Consider the following 19,180-nt stretch of genomic DNA (forward strand, 5'->3'; position numbering starts at 1 on the left):
TTCTTAGACGGAAAGTGACATCTTTTCAAGGGGAAAAAAAGTCCAGTTGCCTTTTGGAAAAACACCTTTGGGACAACCACAACCTGAATGACTGAGAATCTCCACAGACAACTATGAACTAGAGTCATGTATTGAGAAGGGTGGTTATATAAATTGAAATAATAATACTAATGATATTAAGGATTGCGACTAGCTGTCACATGTAAAGATGCATCTTTGATCTCACTGTTTGTAATCTCTCAAACAGTTTTTTTTAGTTTGACATTTGCCTCAAGATGATTATTTTTTTTATTTAATTTAGTTTGTACACTGCCTAATTCCAACTGACTCTGCAAAGAGTGACATAAAAAAGCAGTACAAAACCTCCAAAACAAGATGGTTCTGGGCACAATCAACATTGAGAAAGCAAAAATAATGGACACATCCAGCAAGGGACCCCCAGCAATCAAGATCTGGGAGAACAGCCAGATCTTCCAGGCTTTTGAGGAGATCTCATTCCACAAGCAGGCTCTGTGACAGAGAAATCACGCTTCCTGGATCCTGATAGATGACATTGTTTAATTGAAGGGACCTGGAGCACTCCAACTCTGCCGGCCCATCCTGGCCAGGCAGAAACCATGGGAGAGAGACAGGCAGTCAAGCAACTGACCCTACATCATGTAGGGTTTTAGAGGTAATGAATTGCACCCAGAAGTGGTACAGCTTGCAGAGCAGAGGTGTCACACAGACACACTGAGGCATTGCCCATCACTGTTCATGTCTCTGTGTTATGGACCAGCTGAAGCTTTTGAGTGGTTTTCAAGGCCTTTGCAGTAGTGAAGACTTGAGGTGACAAAGACACATGTGTTTATCTGAAGGGCCTTCTGATTCTAGCTTGTGATTATCAAAAGAGCATTTACAAGCCTGATCACAGTGGAGTAAACACAGATATACAGCTGGCTTGCTTCTCAAAAGCATGCATGCTGAGACACATTCTTACTAGCATTCAGTTATTAACTGCATGAAAATACTAGTCATTTCCCTGGAATTTATGTTCACGTTGCTTTGCTTAAGATTCATGTCCTACAGCAAGAGGGGTTTAATTAAACTATTTTCTCTATTTAATTATTTATGGCTAAGTGTCTTAAACTATTTTCAAGTCAAATATATTTGTGCCAGTATGATTTTTTGCTGAGGATGAGATATCATTAATTTAGTTTACACAACAAAACTTTAGTATTGCGGGGGGGGGGGAGGCTTTTCTGTTAAAAAAAAATGTGGCATGGAAATGTAGTTATATATTTCTGTAAGAATGACTTGCATACTGCTCTTAGATATTTGGCCAAGGCTGTACATCTTTATCTAGGATTAGCTCATGTGCATTTTACTGGATCTTTTTTCAACAGGCATAGATTAGGCTATCTATACACAGTAATCTATACACAGTATTATAGATGCAAACACACTGAGATCAGTGGGGAATATTTCTGAATAAATCTGTATAGGATATTTTGGTAAAAGAAAAAGAGGAAAGGGTGGTCCTTTATTTTAATATCTTGGGCTGACCTCACTTTGCTCTCATTTCAACTTTAGGTTAAACCACCAAAACATAAATATGTCTTTACAAGCTATCACTTTTTGGATAATAACAAAAGGGCAAGAGTATAATGTAAGCCTGGCTCAGACAGGTAAGAATGGAATCTCCATCTTGGATGGGTCCCATAGAGCAGTGGTTCCCAATCTTTTCTTCACCACGGACCCCCTTTAAATACTTTTGTGGCCACGCACCATGGCCACGTACCCTCAAGACTTAACTCATGATTTAAATCATAACATTTCTTCAAGCCTTCATGGATACCCGGTGAAGACATCTCGGCCTCCTAGGGGTCCGCAGACCACAGGTTGAGAAGAACCGCCCCAGAAGCTAAAGCAATGTTTCTCAATCTTGGAAACTTTTCATATGTGTGGATTCCCATTTCCAGAATTCCCCAGCCAGCATTCTGGGAGTTGAAGTCCCCACATCTTAAAGACGGCAAGGTTGAGAAATACTGCCCTAGGGCATACTTACACTCTATGGTTTTTCCTTGATTTAAATTTAAGTTCGAAGCTACTTACGTTTGAGAATATTCCTCTGCTCTAATTCTTCAGCAGTCGGTCTCTGGCTCAGTCGCCTGTAGAAAAAGCCAAATTTCAATTTTTTCACCATATCAGGACCTCCAGCCTGTGAATATTTGCCAGAGTCACTCTTCAACAGATAATGGGAGAGCTCAGGAAATGACAATGTTCAGATACAGATATTACTGAGCAAAACATAACACTTGTATTTTCCTTTATTGCCAACCAAGGGGAAACCGAACGTGTTGTGTCATATTAGGCATTACCCCTTCAGGCTAACCAGTGGAGAGTTAGATGAGGCAGATTTCTTTTACTTAATTTCCTTCCTTCTATGCTAGCTTCCTGACCGTCATGAGTGTGACATCTGTTCTGTGGGGGTTTTTTTTTTTGTATGACCCTCCAAACTGTGTAGAGATCAAAGCAATCTAAGGAAACTACCAGGCATGGTAACTATGCTGAGATCAGGATTTTTTCTTTTGTTCCTCAGATTGGGCTTTCCATCTAAAAACCTATCTTCAGATTCTGGAATAAAACCTGGAGGAAGATAGAAGGTGATATGAGATGATCTCCAGCCAATATGAAGGGCATCAGCTTATGGGTGGCTGCCTTAAAGGAAACACAGAAAGCTTTCTGCTGCGAGCAATTGTGGTCACCTTGTGCAAGGATTTCAGCCTGCCAATCCAACATGGCCTTTTCAATCTGTTAAATAAAAATCAAATTTTAAAAATTGAACAAGTCTTCTTAATGGCCGGGAGTATATTGTGAATGAAAATGTATCTCATCTGATTGTTTTTGTTTCCTAGCTCAAAAATATGAGGAACCAGTGTGGTATAGTGGTTAAGTTGCTGACTAGAAATTGGGAAAATCCAAGTTCAAGTCCACCCTTAGCTATGGTGACTTTAGGTGACGCCTCTTTCTCAATCGGATTGATTCAATTTAATTATTTGAAATAATTTCAGATGAAGCCTCTTTCTCAATCCAACAATCCAACAATTCAATTTAATTATTTAAAATAATTTAAAAGATTATTTTAATTTTTGTCAGTCAGCTTTTATTTTGTCCCTCCTTTGGCATACTTTCTTTAATGATCCTATTTGACTATTTCTTCGATATTAGTGTAAATCTTGACCTGTGGCAAGTTGGCAAAAGGCGAGTTGGCTGCAGCAAGTTGACAAATTGGTCATGGCAAGTTGGCTGTGGTGAGTTGTCATAGACCCCTCACAGGAGTGTTGCCTATTGGAGGAAAACATGCTCAGGGTACCACTTTGAGCTTCTGTTGGAAAAGGGGGGGGGATATAAATCTAACAAATAAACATAACAAATCACCAACCAGCCTTCTGACAATGGAAACAGTGAGCAGTTCACAGTAGACAAGTAGTTGAAAAAGATCCCATATTCCTACAAGATCCCAAGAGGTATTATTGCACAGGACCAGTGACCAATTCCTCGGCATCGTTTTTTACTGTCCAGGCTGCATTTGCACTAAACTTTTAACCAGGTTATTGACTGAACTTACTTTTTGAATTTGCCCAGTAAAGGGCTGTCCTTGATTTATAACCATTTGTTTAGTGATCATTCAAAGTTTCAGTGGCACTGAGAAAAGTGACCTATAACCAGTCTTTGCATTTTACAACTGTTGCAGCACAGCTGTAAAGTGTCACATGATTTGAGTGCCTGGCAACTGGCATGCATTTGCAACAGATGCAGTTTCCTGAAGTCATGTGGTTGCTATTGATGATCTTCCCAGCTGGCTTCTGGCCAGCAAAGTCAATGGGGGAAATTGGATTTGCTTAACAACTGCATTATTCTCTTAACAACAATGATTTGTTTAATAGCCATGGCAAAAAAATGGTCATAAAAATTGCCTTGCTTAGCAATGAAAATTCTGGTCTCAACTGTGGTCGTAAGTCAATGCATTAACTCAGGGGTCCCCAACCCCTGGTCTGTGGACCGGCACCAGTCCACAGCGTGCCAACAAGCGGGCTGCACAACAAGCAAAGCTCCATCCTCGGGATGCAGGCAGTATTCAAAACCACACCCCCTCTGGTCCATGGAAAAATCTTTCTCCATGGACCTGGTTGGGGACCTCTGCACTAACTAAAGAGGCTGGGTTTGCATCACAGGTAAATAAAATAAAATACAAAACAATAAATTAACAGTATCAACAAACACCAAAGTTAAAAAATTAACAAGTTTCACCTATTGTGCAAATGTAGATACAAACTCTTCCTTCAACTATATAGAGTGAACACTACTGCAGCGTCCTTTTTATACATCTTTTTCCTTTTCCTTAAATCAGAACTCAGTACTCTACAATACTCCCACAAGACATACATTTAACAGCTATTAGGTAACTGCTGTGTTTTAAATTCACACCTCACTCGTTTTAATGCATTCATCCCAGGCTTGGCAATTTGTCAGAGGTTGCAATGTTGTTGTGTTGTCCAATATGCTTCTTGCTTATGATAACAGTTCCTTGTTTTTATACTGATCTAATTTTCATCCACCAACATCTTTACTGGGTGACACAGTGGCTCAGTGTTTAAGATGCTGGGCTTGTTGGCAATGGAAAGCCGGCAGCCCAGGTTCAAGACTCGAGCGCCAAGAAAGAGGGTGGGCTGCTGTCATCGCCCCAGCTCCTGCCAAACTACCAGTTTGAAAGCATGTAAATGTAAGTAGATAAATAGATACCACTTTGGTGTGTGTGTGTGTGGTGGTGGTGGGGGGGGGAACAGCACTCCGTGACGTCATGCTGCCCCTATGACCATGGAAATGTCTTTGGACAGTGCTGGCTCAATGGAGATTGAAATGGAGATGAGCACCACCTCCTGTAGTCGGCAATGACTAGCGGACTAAAATCCGCAGGGACTCCTTTACCTTTTTTTTTATATATCTCTACTAATGCTTTCTTTTGAGCTTAAAGCAATAGGAAACATTCTTCAAAAACATCTAGATCAGTTTTCTTATGAAAATGGAGAATCCTAGTTGAAAGCAGGTGGGTACGATTATTGTCCAAGGAGTCATAAGTTCAAAATGTTGTTGCTCCTGCCGGAATGAATGTAGTTAATTTAATCAGATGGCTGTTCTAAGACTTCAGGGACTTTCTTTAGAGTTTAGGACATTGCATTTCTAATGAAAAAATATTAAAACTGTCAACTGCAATAGCACTTCGCATTTCAACCTTCTCAGAAGGCTATAATTTTTAAGTTTTTCTTGATTCTGCTAAGAAATCTAGTGAGTGTTTATCTTCGGATTTCTTTCCCTGGCCCAGATAGCTTAGTATGCCAACTCTAAGTCTCTATAAAACAAACCTTTGAATGAGTGATTGCAACTTATTCAAGAAGCGTCTGAGCAAGAAGTGTAAACTTTGAGGAATAAGAATGCAAAAGAAGGAGGAGGTAGATATGAAAAAACAAAACAAAAAAGACCCTCCCACTTTGGGCAGACAATTTCCAGTAACCGGTCCCTGGTGCCTTATGTCAGCTGAGAATCTTGTAGCAGGATTGTCATGTATGCTTTCAATGTCTGAGCACATTGTTGTTGTTGTTGTTCTTTTAAAATCCCACAGCCAAAGGTAAAATAAGGAAGTGATGTGACAACTGAAAGGCTTGAAAGTGAAACTGGAAACACCACATGAGCGTTTCCTTCTAAGTTTTAAAGATTAACTCTCAAAGAGAATGACAAAAGTTCTTTGCATGCTTTATTGGAAACAAATCCTAAGAATTAAATGAAATAATTAAACAGGGTGAATTAGTTTTTTTCTTTGGCTGGATTTGACCTACGAGGGAAGTGAGAGAAATTTGATCAGTCTACAAAATAATTTATTCAGTAACTAACCTTTTACATTCACTCATAATTGATTTTTGTTTCAATGTACTCATATTAATAGTGTATAAAATCCATTAGGGAAAAGCTGCTTGCAAAATATGTATATTAGGGATGATGTAAAATATACACATTTTGTTAACATGAACTTTATTTGTGTCAGCTTTAATACTAATGGACTCATTATTGTAAAAGGTGAGGCTGAAAAAAAGCTTTCTCTGGGCACCTTCCTAATTTATTATTAGTGAAGCAAAACAAAAGAGCAGCTTCTCTAAAACACTTGAGAGTTGTAACTAAATAAATACCCATATACAAATAATCTTTGACTTATGACTGTAATGGAGCCTGCCCATTATGGTATTAAGTTGTGATGGTCATAAATGGATCATCAAGGGACCAACTCTATTTTATAACTATTTTGTGGTGGTTGTTAAATGAATCACTATGAACCCATGATATTTAAACAAATGCGGTGGTTGTTTAATGAACTCATTGTTTGCTATGGAGCGTTTTTGCCAAAACCTAGAAGTAAATACCCATTTTTGCTAAAAAATGTCATAAATCTCAGTTATGCGATCGGGGGACACTGGAAAGGTCCATAAATGCAGTGTTGTTAGTGCGTGGGAGGCGATTTGTGAGAACGTCACTATCAGATCATAAATATTTTTTGAGGGGATACAAATAGCAATAGCACTTAGACTTATATACTGCTTCATAGTGCTTTACAGCCCTCTCTAAGAAGTTTACAGAATCAGCATATTGCCCCCAATGATCTGGGTCCTCATTTTACTGACCTTGGAAGGATGGAAAGCTGAGTCAACCTTGAGCTAGTCAGGATCGAACTCCTGAAGTGAGCAGTGAGTTACCCTGCAGTACTGCATTCTAACCACTCTGCCATCATGCTCTAATAGTCACTAAATGACCAGTCATAAGTCAAGGACTACCTGTAGAACAAATTAAGGCTTTTAATGATCTGGGGTGGCGGTGGTCATTTTTCAATCTTCTGCAATGTGGAGGAAACAAACAAAGGCTACTTCTGTTGGATCTGTAATATAGGTAATGTAATTCTGCATTTGGCAGTAGTGGTGGGGGACAATTTTGTGCCTGCTTATAAAACATCCTCATAGTCAAGGGGGGTAGTCTCCTCCCCTATGACTTACAGATTTGCAATATAAAGATCCAAGTTTTCTAAAAGCTGCACTAGTTAAATTTCTAAGACAGGGGTCTTCAAACTTGGCCCTTTGATGACTTGTGGACTTCAACTCCCAGAATTCCTCAGCCAGCATGCCATTGCTCTGACTCTCTGAATGCATTTCAGATTTCCTTCTAAATTTGGAAGACAGGCTGTCCCCCTTAGAGACCCAAATGAGATTTTATCTGCTTTAAATCCTGGCCAAAATTGATTTCTAAAGATGACTCTTTAACTTTCTTGATTCTGCTAGAGGACTTCTCATCATCCTGGAAGAAAAAAAGGAATAGAACTGAAGCATATATCGCATATGTTAGAGTTTATCTGCCTAATGCTTTATCTCATTAGAGAGCAGGAGAGCCAGGGTTGAAACAAAACATTTTTGATACTTATCTCCAAAAATAAAAATAAAAAATAATCAGAGGTCAGCTTTCCTCTCCAGTCGTGGTGGGTTTATCTGGCTAACTATTCACCCCAGCTAGATAGCATCTCATTCCTATCACACTAGATCGGGGGTAGGCAACCTTGACTCTTTTATGACTCGTGGACTTCAACTCCCAGAATTCCTGAGCCATGTTTAGCTCCCCCCCCCCGTCATCTATGAAAATGGAAGCAAGATACAGCAATATCCCAATTCAAGATCATTTCTGCCTTGCCTAGTGGAGGAATCTGAACAAATCATGTATGCATCATTGTCTTGTCCTTTTATTGTACTCAGTTTAGCAAACTGACCTAACAAATCCCTTATTTATAAGCCCCTTGATAGGTTCAGTTGGGAGAATCTTTTTTTTTTTATTTCCTGGAAAAGTGGAAAGTTCAATTCTGTGGTCAAAGCAGCCTGAAAATAGAAGGTGGCTTGTTAGCTATACAAAATTGTAGTTGTACACCTCGACATACAACTTCAATTGAGCCCCAAATTTCATTGCTAAGTGAGACATTTATTGAGTGACTTTTGCCCCATTTTACAACTTTTCTTGCCATAGTTCTTAAATGAATCACCGCAATGGTTAAGTTAGTAACATGGTTTGTCAAGTGAATCTGGCTTCCTCATTGATTTTGCTTGCCAGAAGGTCGTAAAAGGTCATCCCACGATCCCAGGACACTGCAACGGTCATAAAGCTGCCAAGGGTCTGAATTTAGGTGAATTTTGTTCACCTAACCACAGGTAGGCTGCAACGGTCGTAAGTGTGAAACGTGGGCATAAGTAACTTTTTTCAGTTCCATTGTAACTTCGGATGGTCCCTAAATGAATGGCTATAATTCGAGGACTGCTTGCCTGCATGTAGGATATTAGGGAAATGCCCTTTTAATTTATGTCTGCTTGAGGACTGCATTTCTTTCTCCAATTTCTGAATGTTTTGATTACAGGTAGTCCTAGAATTACAACTACAGTCGAGCCCAAAGTTTCTGTCGTTCAGTGAGACATTTGTTAAGTGAATTTCGCTTCATATTGTGACCTTTCTTGCCACAGTTGTTAAGTGAATCACTGCAGTGGTTAAGTTAGCAATCAGGTTGTTAAGGGAATACGGTTTCCTCATTGACTCTGCTTGTCAGACGGGCACAAAAGGTCACCATACGAACCCAGGACCCTGCAACCGTCATAAATGTAAGAAAGCTGTCAAGGGTCTGAATTTTGCTCACCTTGACTGTGAGGGATGCTTCAATGGTTGTTAAGTGTGAAAAACGGTCACAAGTCGCTTTTTTCAGTGCTGTTGTAACCTTGAACGGTCACTAAATAGACGGTTGAAAGTTGAGGACTACCTGTATTCGTAACCTGGATTGGCCACACTCTGTTCCTCGGTTGTTGTTGCTGGGAAGGGGGACAATTCTTCCTACCTTGTCAGTTTGGTGCCGATCTGCTGCCTGAGCTCCAGCCGCTCCTCGTCGGTCTGCACGGGGAGGATGTTCTTCTCCTCCAGTTCACGCTTGGATGGCCTGTTGCTCAACTTGATAGCTAAAGAGTCTTTCCTGCAAACTTTCATTGCCAGGGAACCTTGAGGAGAAAGAATCACCTTCAGTTTAACTGATAGAGGACAGCCATTTTCTTTTCTTTCTTTCTTTTAAATAAAATTAAATTAATCTGCTTTTAAGATCTCTGTTATCCTTGGGCAGGGGTAGGCGACCTTGGGTCTTTTATGACTCGTGGTCTTCAACTCCCAGAATTCCTGGGCCAGCCAAGCTGGATCAGGAATTCTGGGAGTTGAAGACCACGAGTCATAAAAGAGCCAAGGTTGCCTACTCCTGCCCTGAGGGAAACTTTGAATATCGAATGAGAGAGCCCATTTCAAAAGCGTCTCCTCTCATTTGGTCTGCTCTTTCATGAAGGTGAATGCCCCCAGTGCTAAATACAATGTTATCTCAACCCTCCATGAAGGCAAAGTGGATTATTTTGTATGGGAGACAAACGTTGTGGCTTCAAGGTCCCAATCTCAGTTAGCAAAGCAACTCTTGGTCAGGCCCAAGACTTTTTTTCTGTTGCCATCTCGAGGGCAGGAAAGAGCAGTGGACCTGACAGGCCACTGAAAGCAAAACAACCATAATTGGATGTAGGATTGTGGGAAAGGAAAATGGGGTTAATGCTCCCTTCTCTGCCTCAGGATCCTAAGTTCAAGGAAGTGCTACTCCCTTCCCTGCAAAATGAAAGAATGCTGCAATGGCAGAAAAGCACAATATATAATAATAACAATAATTTTTTAGCCTTTGGAATTCTTAACAGAATTCCACTTTTACCTTGTACATTTTAACTTTTATCTTAACTCTCTTTTTAAATCTCTCCTTTTATTTATGCGTTTGTATTTTTTATTATGCTGCCCAGATTCATTTCTGTAACACGGGCGGTGTAGAAATTGAATAAATAAACAACAAACAACGATAGATAAAAATTGGTAGTCCTCAACCTATAGACACGAAGAAGAAGGGGTAGCACCCGTTTCTTCCTTTATTAAATCTTACCTCTTGCCAATCTGATCACATTTGTCAAGAACATTATTAACAAGTCCAACCCTAGATATTTTTCCTTGCTTCTGCAAGGGACCATATTTCCATGATATGAAACTTGAGCAATTGCTGCTTCATTGGATATTGTTCAATACCAGATTTTTAAATTTTTCTTAAAATGTTTTGTGGCAATGGGATAAGATTTTGTTGCTGCATCCTGTATTTGCAGCTAGGGAAACAAGGAGGCAAGGTGACAATGGAGACCGAAAGGATTGGATTGTATCCTCCAATTCCACTGCAGTGTAAACCCAGTATATCTATGTTGTATATAGTATGTTAGGTGTGTTTCATGTATGTGTTCATTTTGAGAGTGGGCAACTAAATTTCATTTTTGATGTGTGCCGTTGTGCCCACAGTAAAAAAAAACGACAATAAATCTTATCTTATCTTATCTTATCTTGTCTTGTCTTGTCTTGTCTTGTCTCGTCTCGTCTCGTCTCACCTCGCCTCTCCCCTCATCTCACCTCACCTTATCTATCCTATCCTATCCTATCCTATCCTATCCTATCCTATCCTATCCTATCCTATCCTACCTTACCTTACCTTACCTTACCTTACCTTATCTTAACTTGTCTCGTCTCGTCTCGTCTCTTCTCATCTGGCCTCGCCTTGCCTCTCCCCTCCTCTCCCCTCCCGTCCCCTCCCCTCCCCTTATCTATCCTATCCTATCCTATCCTATCCTATCCTACCCTACCTTACCTTATCTTTCCTGAAATCTCAGATAGAAAAGCAACAAAAGCAATGTTTTGGAATGTGATCAGTGGGTCAGTAAAGGGAACAGTCTTGTCAGGAGAACAGGAAGAAGAACCCTATGGTTCCATATAACAGACTTAGAAAAACTAAGTAATTTATCTTTTCAAGCAATATTTGAGCATGGTTCCTGCTAAGATTTGGTTTGGCAGAAGCAAGAAGTTGAATGTCTTTTCAAAGGTTTTCAGATCCAGATATGAATATGCAAAGATATAAGCTGTTGTATTATGTGTCATCAATCCTTTTCAGATTTTGTCCAATCCCAATGCGCTCCAATGTTACCTGAAATCTTGTATTTCATGTTAAGAGTATTCTCCAAGTTTTTCGCTGGTGATAACGGGAAAAATCTCACAAGATTTGGTGACCTCTTGAACCATTGGCCACTTTAAATATTAGTATATTTTCCTTCAGTTCAATTGCAACAATCACTTTAGGGCAGGGTCTTCAAACTTGGCCCTTTGATGACTTGTGGACTTCAACTCCCAGAATTCCTCAGCCAGGCATGCTGGCTGAGGAATTCTGGGAGTTGAAGTCCACAAGTCATCAAAGGGCCAAGTTTGAAGACCCCTGCTTTAGGGGTTATGAATGGACTCAATGAGATTGTGTTGAGGCTCTCTTAGGGGAGAGCAAGCAAAAGTTATACATCTCCTGATCTATCACTTTCACTTTTATATCTGGACCTGTCAATTCCCAGAATTCTCACATTCTTAAACTAAGGTTTTTTCATGTATTTTATTTCCCGTACAGAACTGTTTCACCCCAGAAACAGGCAACATTTTCAAGCAGTTGCAAGAACCAGTACTGCTTCCTCTAGCACAGCACGAAAAGAACAAATGTGTAATGTGACTTGCAAATAATGACCTCTACTTACTTGAAAATAATGAGCTGTCATCATCTTCCTCTTCCTCCTCGTCCTCGTCTTCTCTTGTATAGAGGCATGAAGAATCGCCAAAGTCAGATTCATGAGGCACATTTTCTTTATTGTCATCACATTCGATCACAACGGTTGGCACTTGTCTCATATCTGAAAAACCTCCAGGTCCAGTTTTTGGGATGCTGTCACTACCATGTAAACTGGAGCTTTAGAGTCAAGAAATAATACCGAAGAGAAATATTAGATCTTCAGAATGAAATGCTGTGTCAGCATCTTTCAGGTTAAAACAGAGGCAATTAACTGTAAGAGAAAACTTTGGATATATTGAACTTGGTCACTCGCAGCAAAGGTGATAATGCACTCCTATAAGGACATTTGTTTAACAGGATAAAAGTTGGCTTCGATTTGTCAACTTTCAGCCTTTGAATTAGCTTTTCATAGTCAAGGTTGAATTAATTGCTTAAAAACTGAATCATCATGATGTTCAAAAATGATTATATCTCGATCAAAAAAAAATACAAATACTTTCATTTCGGCTTGGAAACTGATTCTAGACTTTGTGCTTGAGGTGGAAAAAAAATGAAACTTTGATTTTGCATTTTACCCATTAGATAGGTTTGTCGTTATAGAAATGGCTACTTTAAACTATTATGTAAAAGTAAAAAGTTGAGCTTTAATGTTAATGCCTTATTTTATGCAGTTTGCAGGCAGCTTGCCAAATTCCTGACTTGTATCTCCTACATCTGTTTTTTTAAAAATTATATTACTTTCCTAAGTAAAAAAGTAAGTAACAGAGGGATAGAATCAAGATCACATGACATTTTAATACCACTTTACAATGTCTTGGTAAGGCCACACTTGGAATACTGCATCCAGTTTTGGTCACCGCGATGTAAAAAAGATGTTGAGACTCTAGAAAGAGTACAGAGAAGAGCAACAGAGATGATTAGGGGATTGGAGGCTAAAATACATAAGGAACAATTGCTGGAATTGGATATGTCCAGTTTAATGAAGAGAAGGAAGAGTGGGGACATGATAGCAGTATTCCAATATCTCAGGGGCTGCCACAAAGAAGAGGGAGTCAAGCTATACTCCATGACAAGAAACAACAGATGGAAACTAATCAAGAGAGAAGCAACCTAGAACTAAGGAGGACCTTCCTGACAGTTATAACAATTAATCAGTGGAACAACCTGCCTCCAGAAGCTGTGAATTCTCCAACACTGAAAGTTTTAAAGAAGAGACTGGACAGCCATTTGTCTGAAATGGTATAGGGTTTCCTGCCTGAGTAGGGGGTTAGACTTGATGACTTCCAATATCCCTTCCAACATTATTATTATTATTATTATTATTATTATTATTATTGTTGTTGTTGTTGTTGTTGTTGTTGTTGTTGTTGTTGTTGTTATTATTATTGTCAATGGGGAAGCCAAATTCACTTAACAACTATGGCATATATCTTAATATATCTTTATATAGTTGACACTGATGAGGACATGTATGGTTTCAAGAAAACTCTTTTGCGATTAATTTTTCCTTTTAGATCAGCAAGACTGTAAATGGCAATGCTGTCCAAGACATTTGTAAGATATGCTATATACCATAACTGACTTCTTAAAATAAACTCTTTTGAAAATCTACATTAATCTCCTCTGAGACAAGCATGTTTGCCAAAACAAAACAAAAGAAATTTAAAATGCATTAATGTTGGTTTTGCAGATGCATGGTCTGCATGCATTATGAAAAGGGCAACTGCTTTTTCAGACAAAAAATATGCCATGAGCTGCTTAATCTCTCAAGGATGAAGTTAACAGATACCATTCCGACAGTGATGGAACTGGATAATTGGCCTATCATTTTGATAACCCGCTTTGGGCTTATGAGAAATAGACTTTTGTACCACTTCTCAGTCGTTCAGCATCTGTCTGAATTTCCAATTTATGAATTATTAACCAAGCAACATCCCTCAGAATTAAAGGAGAACGTTGGATTTAACCTAACCTTGAACAAAGAGCCTTGTTTTATGCTAAAGAAAAATAAGGCAAAAATATAATCCCTACCAAATTAACCCAAACCAAATAGAAACTTTATTTGAAAGGTTAAATCTTAAATCTGAAAGGATTTGTAGGTGTTATACCTACAAACAGGTACAAGCAGGTCCCATTCTTGGAGGCTAAGGAGAAGAGTGGAGGGGTATGGCATCAAGGGCCTGAAACAACTCAGGCAACTTACTGTGATTAACTTGCCATAGTCAACTCGCCATGACCAATTCATCATGGGGCAAGAGTTACAGTAGTTTCTAAGAAATGGTGGAATAGAATCATTAAAGAAAGAATGCAAAAGGAGGGGCAAAATGAAATGTGAATGACAAAAATTAAACTAATTTTAAAAATGATTTTAAATAATTAAATGGAATTATTGAATTCTTATTCCAGTGAGTTCGCCACAGTGAGTTATCCTGCAGCAAGTTGGCCATGGTGAGTTGGCTGTAGTGAAATGGCGATAGTGAATTGGCCAAGTCAGTTGTCCCTTTCTGGGGCCTGAAAATGACATCTTCCAATTACAGAGCAAGTTCATCAATGGGGACTTCAAATGCTCTCCTGGAATTGTTTAGTCCTGCAAAGGTAAAGCATTGAATTACTTTGTAATATAAAGAGGATTTCTATCTTTAGCTTGATACTTAATGTTGGCTAGGGAATTCTGGGAGTTGAAGTCCAGATGTTTTAAAGTTGCCAAAGTTCACAAACAGTGCCTTATAGTCTCTCATCCAAGCAGTTCCAAATCTGACCTGTTTGTCTATTGGACCTCAACCAGGTTTGTCTACCTGCTACAACCAAGCTCAGTACTGACTTAATGGTCAAATAAAAGATTGAGCTCTTAAGGAGGCCATCATCTTTCTCCCTTCTGCTACCATGAAGGTTTTAGGTAAACTATTTTTATCCATCCAAGACTGCAATTCCTTTAAAAGCCTCATCAAATTCAGTGGGAATTACTTTTTGGTATCCAGAGACTGACTGGCAGTCCCCGTTTCTTATTAGCCAAGCAAGAAAAAAAAAATAAAAATCCCACAACAGGGTTGTTATAAGGATTACTGAAATTATGCATAGAAGAACTATTCTACAACCCAGCACACGTTTTCAAAGTAATTATCTTTATGCAAACAACGAGATACATAATATCTGAATCCGACTGACAGAATTATCTTTGAACCTGCACTCTTCTTCTTTTCCTTTACCGTTGTAGGGTTAGGATCAGATTAGGGGCAAAGTAAATTGCGTATGAATACAATAATGCTTTTTTTGTTATGTAAATAACAGAATGAAACTTGAACAGCCTCCAGTTTCTCTTGAAATTCAAATAGCGTTTTTGATGTAGATCCCTGTTGTATGGGGAAGAGGGAGGGAGAGTGTGTTAAATTTTCTCATTTCATTGTGCACACTTGCAAGGATAAGTAGGTTTCCCTTTGATTCCTGGAACTCAGAAAGTACGGAAGAGCGCTCCTCGTTCTCTGGCATATTTTGTTCATGGAGGCCATTAATTACTGCACACTGTATTCTCTGCTCTCGTCCTTTCAGAGAGTGGCCATCTGACTGAATCTTGTCTAATTAATGTCTTTTGTAAGCCAAGGGTCCACAAGTGTAATGAAATACAATTCTAACCTCACAAGCAATTTATGATTATTAAGAGCCGAGCTAGTTAGAACCCTGACATGAAGTTTTAAATGAACCCATTAAACCCACACCTGCAAATCTGATGTTTCCCAAGATTCTGACAAGCTGGAGAATTCCTAATGAACTGCCACATTAGCCCCACAGGCCTTTCACTTTAGAATGTTTGGTCTCCACTACAACATTAAGTGTTGCTATAGAATGCCATCTCATAAGGAAAAAAAAATCCCAAAACACTAATCATTTTTTTTTTTTTTTGCCATTGTAGTTCCTAATTTGTGCTACCAGACAACTCATGGTCCATAAGAGTGCAAGCATAATTCTCCCCACTGGGAAGACGGCTGCAGATAAATTATTGAGATGAATATAATAGATATGGAAGAGAGGGTAAGATGTTCAAAATGTATCTGCTTTTTAAACTCCTTCTGATACATAAAATGGGCTGAAAACCACAATTGCACAAAGAAAGAAGTTGGGAACAGCTGGTCTATATTCAGAGCATTTACTAAGACTGCAATTGACAACAGGAAATAATCAGAGCAGATTCATTATATAGGGATTATATAATTATATAGGGATGATTTGTTATTATATAAATGATATATCATAGGGGTGACATATACAACTGATATATAATAGGGATACAACCAATATATGATAGGGATGATTAGTTATTCCATTATATAGGGATTATATAATTGTACAAGGATGCTTAATAAAGCACCTGGCAGCAACTATTGTCTTTGCGTGACAAGTCAGGAATTTGAACTGACTCTTTGCTATAAACACACTGCATGGTGCAACCCTCTATCTAATAATTATTTGCTTTTTATGAAAAAGGCAAACCTGATATTACAAATTGCCTGATTCTGCCTAGTCTGAATAATGATAATAATTATTATGATATTCCACCCACAAACACATAATGATTGGTATACAAAATAAAGGCAGTAAGGGTAATTGCAGTAATTTTCTTCATCTCCTTAATCAGGTCTGACCCATCTGAATAGATAGCAACACAGTTTTCAAAAACATGAAACCAACAAATGAAATAGGAAACAGAAGTGTTTCCAGTTCGTAACAGTGTCTGTAAAAATACAGTATTAGTATCAAACAATTTTCAAAGGGTGTTAGAGAAATTGCTCCCCAAATTACTCTAACCTCTAAAAAAAATCACTACTATTTCAAAGATAATAGAAATCTGCCTAATTTGTACATAGTCTACGATGTTCAACGCTTTTACTCTAACATAACAAACACAAGCCCTCGGTGAATATTTACCTAGGAAAAAGAAATGATGGGCGTAACTGTATTATCATCACTGAGACAAGTAATGTAGCAGAGTATAATCTCAAAATTTTGATGTATAAATTAAATGTACTTCTAAATTAAAAATAGCTATTACCTAGGCTCAAAGAGCTCTGCTTCTATAGTTCCTGATGGATCTCATTTCTTGGTATCTACCTCTAATGGGAGATGATGCTTTCTATCAACTCAGACCATTGAACTATCTACTCAACATTGCCAGTACTGATTGAGAGATTCAAGGCTCTATCTGGATTCCAAGGCTCAGAGTGCTACATCTTTCCATTATGGATAGCAGTAGCACTTAAACTTATATACTGCTTCATATTGCTTTACAGCCCTCTCTAAGCAGTTTACAGAGTCAGCACATTTCCCCCAACAATATGGGCCCTCGTTTTACCCACCTCAGAAGGATGGAAGGCTGAGTCAATCTTGAGAATCGAACTGCTGGCATTTGACAGAATTAGCCTGAAGGACTCACTGGAGAAGGCCTAATGCTGGGAAAGATTGAGGACAATAGAAGAAGGGGACGACAGAGAATGAGGTGGCTGGATGGAGTCACTGAAGCAGTAGACATGAACTTAAATGGACTCCAGAAGATGGTAGAGGACAGGAAGACCTGGAGGAACGTTTTCCATGGGGTTGCGATGGGTCGGACACGACTTCGCAATTAACAACAACAACAAATTGCATTCTTACCACTGCACCACCAGGGCTGTTTGCTCCCAGTGTGAAGACTTATCTGCACTAAAGGTTACATCACCAGAAAGAAGGCATGGGCAAAACTGTGAATTTTGAAAAAAAAAAAAATCAGCCCTTCTATAAGTAAACAATTTGGGCTCATCAGAAGAGCCTTGTTGGACTTAATCAGAAACCTATCTAGTTTTCTAAGGTGACAAACCAGACTCTGGAAAACCAGCCTACTCACAAGAGATTAGGGTTTGTTAGTCAAGTTGTTTCTTTTACCCAGCTTTTCTCCTCACTCTGCACAGAGTTGGGATGCTCAAATTACCTTTCTAGCCGCTGCATGGTCATGCTCAGTGTTTTATTCAACTCCTCGATCATGCGACATCCTGAAGGGTGCATGGGTAACGTGCTGGATCCAGAAGGCATATGTGAGCTGTGGCTGCCGTACTGATGCTGGTGTGCTGCTAACTGTGATGGTAGCACTGTGTGATGATGCGAAGTCAATGGTTGCTGGGAATTCTTCTGTGTGGCATAAGAGGCGAGGGAGAAATCGGGTCCCCCTAAAGGCATGCAAATCATGACTTTCTTTGGAGGTAGCGGAGGTGATAGTTTGACTGGCATACAAGGCAGCTTCATCGGAGCACCGGGATCTTAAAAAAAAAAAAAAAGTTTGAGAATCTCAGTTATGAACAAAGGCGGAAAAAAGGCACTTTGATTTTCTCCACAGCCATTGACTTGTTTTAACAGGGAAAGCATTTTTTCTCTCATGTGCGTCTGATGCAGTTCAGGTAGATACGAGAGATTACTATATATATCATGTCGTCCTTCCTGGTTCAATCTGTATATAGGTAGTCCTCAACTTACGAGCACAACTGAGCCCAAAATTTCTGTTGCTAAACATGATGTTTGTGAAGTGATTCCTCCCCCCCATTTTATGACCTTTCTTGCCACACTTGTTAAGTGAATCCCTGCAGTGGTTAAGTTAGTAACACGGTTGTTAAGTGAATCTGGCTTTCCCCATTGACTTTGCTTGTCAGAAAGGCGCAAAAGGGGATCACTGCAACCGTCATAAATATGAATCGGTTGCCAAGCATCTGAATTTTGATCATGTGAGGCCGGGGATGCTGCAATGGTCGTAAGTGTGAAAAATGGTCATACGTCACTTTTTTCAGTGCCACTGTAGCCTTGAATAGTCACTAAATGAACTGTTGTAAGTCGAGGACTACCTATACCGCAATCCAATGTGCATACAGTTTTGAAAGACTTGGTTGAAACACCTAGAAATTCTCCAAAATTTGCCACTGAATTGCAATTTGTAATGGGCAGAAAGCAAAAATATTTAAATGCACGAGGGCTACTCATATTTAGACACTTTATTAGATATCAGTTCTATTTCTATTTACATTTTTTTTTATTCTGGCCCATTTGTTTTACCGTGCCCCTATCCATTGTTGGGGTGAAGCCTCAGCTATGCAACTGAAGCACTCAATGGGTCAGTCCTCAGAAGTTGCATATCTTTGGTCTATGGGGCTACAATATTTTCAAGCACAATGGTTCTCCATTGTTGCAAAGATCATCAATGTAAACATCATACTGAAATTTCACCATTGGTATCACTACAGTACCAGGAGCCCCTGCAATTACTGTATGCTATAAATTTTAAAATAAAACTAAAGCCCAATGTTCCAGGCATAAAAATATTTATGAATGGAAGATTGTGCCTGTTAGTCATCAAGCTCTAAAAATGACAGGAGATGCAGCTCATATTCTTAAAGTCCACTTCAACCTGTA

The 19,180-nt window shown here is 39.1% G+C and overlaps 1 protein-coding gene across 10 annotated transcripts in view; it reads right to left on the reverse strand.

The window, feature by feature from the left end:
- Positions 1–19,180, reverse strand: part of PHACTR1 (phosphatase and actin regulator 1) — a 253,304-nt gene that overhangs the window by 12,183 nt on the left and 221,941 nt on the right. For 9 of the 10 annotated variants that reach the window (XR_005557421.1, XM_039349332.1, XM_039349306.1 and 6 more), the window contains 4 exons: positions 17,715–18,039; positions 11,727–11,935; positions 8,945–9,101; positions 2,095–2,150 (listed from right to left, as the gene is read on the reverse strand). Coding sequence is in view for 9 of the 10 variants with exons in the window: in XM_039349332.1 (XP_039205266.1) it covers positions 2,095–2,150; positions 8,945–9,101; positions 11,727–11,935; positions 17,715–18,039 (747 nt within the window). In the remaining variant the exon portion in view is untranslated. Of the gene's footprint in view, positions 1–2,086; positions 2,151–8,944; positions 9,102–11,726; positions 11,936–17,714; positions 18,040–19,180 lie in introns of those variants that run through there. The other variant, XM_039349362.1, reaches the window with a different exon arrangement.

The sequence above is a fragment of the Crotalus tigris genome, unplaced genomic scaffold (genome assembly GCF_016545835.1).
Source record: "Crotalus tigris isolate CLP2741 ecotype Arizona unplaced genomic scaffold, ASM1654583v1 scf7180000017564.2150845, whole genome shotgun sequence".
NCBI lineage: Eukaryota > Metazoa > Chordata > Lepidosauria > Squamata > Viperidae > Crotalus > Crotalus tigris.